The sequence below is a fragment of the Sesamum indicum genome, linkage group LG2 (assembly GCF_000512975.1).
Source record: "Sesamum indicum cultivar Zhongzhi No. 13 linkage group LG2, S_indicum_v1.0, whole genome shotgun sequence".
Lineage (NCBI taxonomy): Eukaryota > Viridiplantae > Streptophyta > Magnoliopsida > Lamiales > Pedaliaceae > Sesamum > Sesamum indicum.
This window is the reverse complement of record NC_026146.1, coordinates 831353-840184: the sequence shown is the minus strand read 5'-3', so window position 1 is coordinate 840184 and position 8832 is coordinate 831353. Positions and strand designations below refer to the sequence as shown.

Sequence of the window (8832 nt, the reverse complement as noted above, 5' to 3'; positions counted from 1 at the left end):
ATTTGTTCGATTCAAGTGGATTTGGCTGGTTATCGTCTAATCTTCTTATTTTGGGAAGGTCAGCCTGCTTCTTTTACTTGATTTCTTTCCTTGTTAATATATAATCATATTTTATTTTTTTATTGAAAAATAAATTATTATGTAAGTAAACAAACTCAGAATCTCTGATCAAAGTGAAGAGTTATATGGGTTCAGACTTGGGACTAAAAGGACTCATTGGAGAGCTTTAAATCCATAGGCCATTGCTCCAACTTTGGGCTTCCCCTCATAACTCAGTTTGCTATTGTACTATATAATAAGTTTTAGACCCAATATCATACAAACACATTTTTCAGATTAAGCCCAAAAATAAAAACACAGCCCAATATGCTAATTTTTCTAATGATCGTTTTCACAACAGAGAGACGCAGACACACACTCAAAATTTGAATTCAAAACCTCTCAAAATTCTCACATTGCTCCTCTTTGTACATTAAAAATATGGCTCATGAAATTCTTGTCCTTTATGACCAAGAGGATCATAGACAAAAATCCCAAATCAGTCTCTTTAAAAGAAAAAGGGGGGGCTGAAAAGTGACAAATTTTGAGTATTACATTTTACCTATTGATCTCCAAACTTGATTTAGAGTTTGGATAGTAAAGACAGAAACAAACAGGAAAGGGTTTTCCTCTTTATGGGCCCACATCTGTGGAATTTGGGCATGTGACCCCACATTCATCACTATTAATAAAACTTATCAATTATTAAAAATCCAATCTTGCAGTTACACCTAATTAATACATTAATCTAGTACCCTCTTGGTGGTGGTGGATAATCTTCTATTATTATTTTAATAATAATAATAATTAAGCTTCAAGATAACAACATTATCACAATCTTTTTCTTCAACAAATATCACCCATCATGCTTCCATTTTATTCATCCATTTATTCCCTTTAATTTTATTTTTATCATATCTTTTAGTAAATAAAATACTGAGCATCTGTTGTATAAATCTCTCGATTCCACGGTTGAACGACCTATATGATAGAATATCATTATTTATTATTTCTACGTAGTATTTTTATGCTTTTGATATAAAAGATAAAGAAGTGTCTGATTGCTTAATTTTATAATTTTTGTTGGTACATTGAAAATGAAATATAATAATTAAGAGATTGTGACAATTATGTTGTATGGTGTTTATAGTCAATTAGAGTCAGATCAAGAGATTTGGGATTAGTTAATTTTTGGAGGAGCAAGTTGCAAATTTGTGTCTATTTTAGTGTGTTCTTATTTTCTGGACAGATTTTCATGTAAGATTATTACTATTATTATCAATAAAAAACACCACAGCCCACACAAAAAGACACATCTCCCCTAGACAGCAAATTGATTTTGATTGCAATCAAACTCTCTCTCTCTCTCTCTCTGAGAACACATCCAAATATAACTCGAATTCATCAAAAAGCCCTAAAAGAACCGTCACATAATAATACTGTGCACTATGGAAGCTGATGTTTCAATTTTCTCATAGTTGAAATCGAAGAAGAAGGTTCCTTGTTTCCGGGAAAAGAGGGGGTTTCTATTGAAAAAGTTGGGATTTTTAGGGTTGATAAGGATGTTGAAATTCTGGGTATTCTTCTGCTGCTGCTTTTTCTGTTTAATGGGCGCTTTCACAGCTTATGCCAATGTGCTTTTGAAAGGCAACAACGTTACTTTGTCTTTTGAAGACATTGAAGCTAATTTTTGTGAGTTTTCTATTCCCTTCGTCTGGATGTGTGAGAGTGTGAGCACCAATAATTTGATTTCTCTCGGAATCTTGAATCAGGGTTGTGCAGCTTCTTGTTTTATTAGGTTTCTACTATCTGGTTTCTGATACCCGAGTTGTTTGCTCGTTGAATTTTGTATTGCTGAAGCGATTTTATATCTGCTCGACTTTAGACTTTTAGTTTTCCTTTCCGTTTTGTTAATTATGTCTGGTTTTCCGGAATAGGCTTGTTGAAACTGACTTTTATGTTTGTTTTATTCTTTTGTTGAATTGCTTGAATAATTTAGCTCCAATAATATTTAGAGTTTGCTCTAAGTATCTCTGCCGGAAAGATTGAATCTTTATCTCATATTGAAATCTATGAAGGAACGATATATTTTTTTTATGCATATCAAGCTTAAATTTATCTCGGAATTACGAAATTGGTATTAGAGTTGATTGAGTAATATGGCTCAGTTTAGCATTTGAAACAAACTTTATTTAAAGCATGAAGAAATTATTGGTTGTTAGCATGTATCGTAAAGCTGTGCTTGGAAATAGAAATATGGTTGCTCTATTGTGCTGTTGATTACTGGAAGAATTTTGTACCTCTTTTGTAGTTATCCCAGTTACTTCAAATATTATAGGTTGATAGCAGGTATGATATGCCTTTATCTGATAACAGGCTATCATCTGATGTAACTTTCTCATGATTTCAGCTCCATCAATTAAAGGGTCAGGACTTTGTGGGACGCTATATCTGGCAGAACCTTTGGATGCATGCTCACCACTTACTAACAGAGTTGTTCCAGGAACGAACAAGACCAGGTCTCCATTTGTGTTGATAACCAGAGGAGGATGTAGCTTTGATGACAAAGTCAGAAGTGCGCAAGCTGCAGGATTCCAAGTAGCCATTGTCTATGACAATGAAAATGGTCCCCTGGTTGCAAGTACGTCTTTATCATGCAGGCAGCTTTCTTTAAAACTTCTGAGATACAGTGCTTGTGCAATATAATTTTTATGCGTCGTGCTTTTGGGAGGAAATAGTATAACGGATGATTCAGAAGTTCAGAAATGAAGTTGAATATTGCTTAAGTCCATCTTTCTTATCCCTCAGAAGTGTTTAGTATTGGTCTATGCCCGCTTGGATCATGGTATTTTGTATCCCTTCACAATGCTTGCTGTTGATGAATGGTTATTGTTGCTTTAGAATCCTTACTTCGGATTTTCATATTTGAATGCAATGAATCTAGAAATTGTGCTATGAGCATTGATGAGTGCTAGTACACTTTTGGATTTGCATGACCTGGCATAAACTCAGAGTGTCACATGTCCGAATCTCCTATTTTTCTTATTCTTTACTGGTGTGGAACACATGGAAGATGGGGGATAATGAAATAGTGCTTATTTAGTGGATTGTGTGCATGTGCATTAGAAGATAAGGACTAATGCCTGTTAAGTTACTTGAATGAAGTATGTGGGTTCTAGTAAATTTCTTTGCTGCTGTAAATTAGTTTTCTAATTATAACCTTGTCTTAGATGTTTAAGTACGTGTTCTTAGAGCTGTCCCTTAGCGTTAAGGACTATAGTAGCATGAAATCAGGCTCGAACTATTTTAAGCTAAATCCGTCATGATAAAATATTTGTCACGCCGCATTTTTGTGGAATACCGAGGGCCTCGGATCGTCCAGGGTTTCATGATTGTTAAGCAACCTTCTCTCTAAAAGCTCATCATTTAATATTTAATGTCTTAACATGGGTGGCAATGAGATGCGAACCCATGAGCTCTTGTTTGGTTTGGTTTTGTTTTGATACCATGTTAAACAACCACCTCATCTAAAAGTTTAACATGCTAGAGAGGAGAATCATTTAATATTTAATATCTTAAGAATGACATTATGCTCATAGGCTGGAGGCCTCTAGTTCTAGTCTGCAAAAAAGGAAATTCTCTTTGTCATCAGTATATCGTCATAAACCTATATTTTCTAAAGAAGTCGATCTACTATGAGCATTAATGGTTGACTTTTGAAAATGCAGTGGCTGGAAATGCTGCTGGTATAAAGATACATGCAGTGTTTGTTTCTAAAGATTCTGGTGAAACACTGGGAAAATATGCCGGTGCTACTGATATGGAACTGTGGATAGTCCCAAGCTTTGAAAACTCAGCATGGTCTATCATGGCCATCTCTTTCATTTCATTGCTTGCTATGTCTGCTGTTTTAGCTACATGTTTCTTTGTCCGAAGGCATCGGATTAGAAGAGAACGGCCTCAAGCTCCACGTGTTCGCGAATTCCATGGGATGAGCAGTCGTTTGGTGAAAGCCATGCCAAGTCTAATTTTTACAGCTGTTCTGGAGGACAATTGTACTTCAGCAACATGTGCCATATGTCTTGAAGACTATAATATGGGAGAGAAGCTAAGGATTCTACCATGTCGCCACAGTAAGTGTCGCTAATTCCTCTGCAATTAAAAAATAATTTTTCTTATCCTTTTCTTTCGGGTTGGATGTGTACATGTGATTTGCTGTCTCTATCACTCTCTGACACACACACATGCACACACACTGATTGATTCAGTGATGGCCACAGCATCATGTTGTGTGCTTGAGTTGAATAAAGTCTTGTTTCATGTCCACAGAATTTCATGCTATCTGTGTCGATGCCTGGCTAACATCATGGAGAACTTTCTGTCCTGTGTGCAAGCGTGATGCAAGAACAAGTACTGGTGAACCACCAGCATCAGAATCTACACCATTGCTGTCACCCAGCACATCTGTCTTATCATCTGTTAGATCATCGTTAGTGTCATCATCAGCCATGCAAATGGGCCCCTCATATTCTCGATCTCCCTCAGTTTCACGCCCTCAGTCCATCTCTACCACTCCTCATAATCTTCATTCTCAGTCCCATCATCAATCCTCTTATTTAAGTACAAGTCAGAGCTCTGTCGCACGTGGTGCTTATTTAGTTTCACCTCATTCGTTGGGCTACCCATCGTTATCATCCCTCAATTCTAGATACATGTCTCCATATATTCCAAGTCCAGTGAATGCCTCATCGAGTTATGTTGGATCTTCAAGCCGTCAGGCTAATGCACTGCATTATAGTGAGTCAGCTGCAAGCTTGTCACCATTTGCTTCGGCTCAATCACTTCCAGATTGTTAGGCGTTAGCGAAGCTATAGCTAATTGGTACTTAGTTGATTTTGGCCAAAGCGAATGTTCATGAAATGGCTCTGAAACTCAGATCTTCTGTTAGCGAGAACATACCTAAGATGATAACATGCTTGGAGTTGAGGCCATTGCGTAAGTGCAGATTGTCTCAAGGCGGTTACTGAAGCAGCAAAATCTGTACATTGTAGCATAAGTTTTATAGTATGTTGAGATGATTTGGGAATTTTTGCTACATAAATTTGAAGAATTTTACTTGTGGGAGATTTTTGGTGATTCATACTGTATAATCCTCTTTCTTCCTTTCTAATTTTCCCCCCTCGGTGGGAGGGTGTTTATTGTGTGTATATATTTACTTGTCTGTTAGTCTAATTTCATGTTTGATGTAGCCAGTTTGGTTTTGTTGAAGTGGTTCACTAAAATTGTCATAAATGCTTCTTGTAGGGAATTCACTGGTACAGTTGACCTTGCTCTTTTTGTATTTTCTAACTGCCAGTTATCTTTTCAGCATTCAGAATTGGTTACGTATTGTATACAAACTATTGTGTACATGTTTAGAATAAGATCATCTGTATCTTTGTGGTATTGTAATCAAATCGTAAGAACTGTATACAATCAAAGATTCATTCACATTTCCTATTCCTTCACATGAAATCTTCTCAAGATAAAATTCTACATATCATAGCCGGGGTTCCTACAGTCTCTAGAAAGCAGAAAGAGAAATGGGAAAGGAAAAATGTGTTGGCTGTATAAAAGGATCCGTGATAGCCTCAAAATAAGTAACTGTACAGGTATGCAATCTATAGGGAATTCTAGCTATTAAGTTAAATCAATTAACTTCATCCTATACACTAACAATTTTGTGCAGTATATGTTTTCAAAAAGTACCATTTCTGGATGAGATAGAGGGCAACGAAAGAGGCTTGCAGTCGACCATGCTGGATCAACAATACACTAGTTTCTACTTAATCCCAATTATTACAGCACGCAAAAGAATATCTGCAAGAATTTTGTCATTGTAGAAATTCAGCTGGTAACGTATAAATTTGCCCATTAAGTGTTGGAACGATATTGTTAACAGCAAAATACAACAAAAAAGAAAGAAAAAAAATGTCATTCTGTATCTTCTTTAATTGCAGAAAAATAGATTCCGCTCTATAGGAAGCTCTCGATGTTGACTTCCACAAAGGAGCATGGGTCTGGAATGTCAAAGTTATCCAACACCTGAGAATCAAATATGAATAACCTCCGAGTAAGATTAACTAAGCACAGATTTAATAACCAGCTCCATCAGAAAGAATTAATAGTTGGGTTGTGTTTTTTTACTGCAGGTGCACACAGAGTAAAAACTCTAACATACATACAACCAGTTCTTTCAAGGGACATACACAACATATGGTATACCTGTGGGTGCACGATTCCAAAAGTGCCAATCTGCTTTCCTTTGTAGATGATGCTTGCTTGTCTACCTGGAAGAAACTCGGGCTCCTGCAACAAGGATTTAGCAGTGAGCACATTAAAGCCCATGTTACCATCAGCAGAGTTAATACAAGTAACATGAGACATACATCTGAACTTTGTATATAGTAGCCACTTCCATCCCCAGCCGATACAAAAGGAGTTCCTGTCACTTCCATGATTCTGTCCACAAGACCATGTATTAACTGCACATAAGAAATGTGGCAAGAATTAGTTGGCACTACACTCAAGCAAAGTACTACATAACTTTTTCTCAATCTCAATATGGCAAAAGGTCAAGGTAAACTAAATTTTTACCTCAAATCCAGAGGTAGCTCCACAATATAAAGCCGCCAGATGACAATGATTTGAGGCACCAACATCTTTTGACTCATCTAGTAGCACCACATCACCAACTTCAAAAATCTAACCAAAACAGTACAGAGTTAGATACAGACCACAAAACATTGGAAACACAATTTTCTACGAGAAGAGGAAATTGGAACATGTGTCGAGCATGTGAAGATATAACACCACATGGGAACAAACAGTTGTTGCATCTCATGCATGCAGAGATTTCAACAGATTGGAGGCAGATATCAGAAGTGCAAGGCAGTCACCAGTTTTTGGCTCATGAGAAACTTACTCAATGCAGAGAAAAGTCATAGCGATTACTCAAACTTCTGATTGTAAAAGATTGCAGAAGGCACATGACAACATGTGGCCTCTTTAAAGATTACTAAAATTAAAGAACTTTGATATAAAACAAGTAAATGAATCTGCATGACAGGAAAATTCGTGCATAGGAACTACACAGTTGATAATTGCAAACAGCTGCTAGTTTTTCAATTTTCGAAACTTCCGTACCCCCACAGCTCTTCCAGTTCCATATTTACCACATTAGCTAGATAATGAAAAAACTTCTTTTGCTACCGGGAAGACAGAATGAGAGAACCTGTAATTCTACAATTTCGAGACAAACATGTCTGCAAATTATACACCTAACAAGCACAGTAAATTATCCCATTACCTTTATAGGTTTTGGATGATCTTTATTGTGACCAACAGTTTTTAATATGCCAGGCATAAGGCTGGTCCGAACAACCTGCAAAAAGTGGAGGTACGTGTTAAATTAGTGGAGAGGCATGAAAAAATATTTTAGAGAGAGATATAGATGAAATGGTTGTATCTTTCACAAATTCAATGAGATTTAACACAGAAAATGAAGTCTGAGCTCCATTATACTCCCTCAAGAAACAAGACAGCAAATAAAATGGCACCAGTTAGACATATCATTTAGTGTAATCTCATCACTCCAGATACCATATCAACACACCCATACTCATTCGCAAGCTTGACTGCAATGTTTTCTCATGAAAGGATACTGGAAAATGCATGGAGAATAGAACTCTGTATCTATGCTGCCAAAGTAAAAACAATCTTTTATATCAGCTACAACAAACATAAAACAGAAATGAAGAGCGTAATGAGTTCTTATTCATGTAACGAATTTAAAACCATCACATATTATAGGGATCTTTCTGGTCCAAGCTAATGACAACTTATAAGAGTGAAATAGACTGAGGTTTTAGACCTCAAATATTTTTAATAACTGAAACTTAACATTATAAAAAGAACAGATTGGATCAAGAATTAGAAAAAGTAAATTAGTTCGACATCCAACGACAAGTAATAGTGGAGCAAACAATTGTAAATCAGATCAAGAAAATTACGGAATATTTTTCAGTGCTCCCAAGTAACAAACCTCAAAATCAGCAGAACGAGGATTTCCATTAATTGCTGCTAACTTGTCGTCTTTTCGGTTGAGCATGGTGAAATTTTCTTTATACGAGCATAATATCCATGTTAACACTTCTGTATAACCAATCATCGCGATCTAAGAAGGAATAATGCAAGTTTATGTTAAAACCAAGAAAATCCAAGTGAAGCATCAAGGCTAAACAGTTTTAACAGTAATCTTCTATTGACCATATAGTTACAAACTTTTACAAGCAAAGCACGGAAAAATCTGTGGCATTAGATCTAGTTTTAACAGTTGAAATAGACTCAAATATATATATATATATATACACACATTATATAGTGATCATAAATGGCTAAAGAGAGAACATTTCATCAATGTAAATGGAAAAAAGCTAAAGGATTGATCCCTGGATATAACTTGCTTACAACCTACCTCCGTTCGAATAAGATCACTGAACTGATTCAACGACTGTGGCCTCAACGATGGATGTTTTATCTTTGGTATTTCATTATAACCATAAGCAATTGCAACATCCTAGTATATAAGGGTAAAGAAGAATATTATTATACATCAAAACAGGCAAGGAAAGATGATACTTGGGAGAGAAGCCACAGCCTATACCTCAGCCACATCACAAGGATGAATAATGTCACTTCTTGTGGGAGGAACAGATATGGTGAAGCTGGTTTCATTCTTTGCTGATACGGAGT

General features: G+C 36.2%; 2 protein-coding genes across 2 annotated transcripts in view; one reads left to right on the top strand and one right to left on the bottom strand.

Annotated features, from left to right (window-relative positions):
- LOC105175959 (receptor homology region, transmembrane domain- and RING domain-containing protein 2) lies at positions 1325 to 5368 on the top strand. The gene is made up of 4 exons (XM_011098605.2): positions 1325 to 1731; positions 2450 to 2680; positions 3768 to 4172; positions 4369 to 5368. The coding sequence occupies exons 1-4, from the start codon at positions 1602 to 1604 to the stop codon at positions 4893 to 4895; spliced, it is 1293 nt and encodes a 430-aa protein (XP_011096907.1). The 5' UTR covers positions 1325 to 1601; the 3' UTR covers positions 4896 to 5368.
- Positions 5839 to 8832, bottom strand: part of LOC105175948 (phenylalanine--tRNA ligase beta subunit, cytoplasmic-like) — a gene marked incomplete in the record, with an annotated part of 7815 nt that continues 4821 nt past the window's right edge. Inside the window, 8 exon segments of the mRNA XM_011098596.2 lie at positions 5839 to 6123; positions 6304 to 6387; positions 6468 to 6563; positions 6676 to 6783; positions 7388 to 7462; positions 8123 to 8254; positions 8555 to 8656; positions 8744 to 8832. Coding sequence (XP_011096898.1) covers positions 6055 to 6123; positions 6304 to 6387; positions 6468 to 6563; positions 6676 to 6783; positions 7388 to 7462; positions 8123 to 8254; positions 8555 to 8656; positions 8744 to 8832 — 755 coding nt within the window.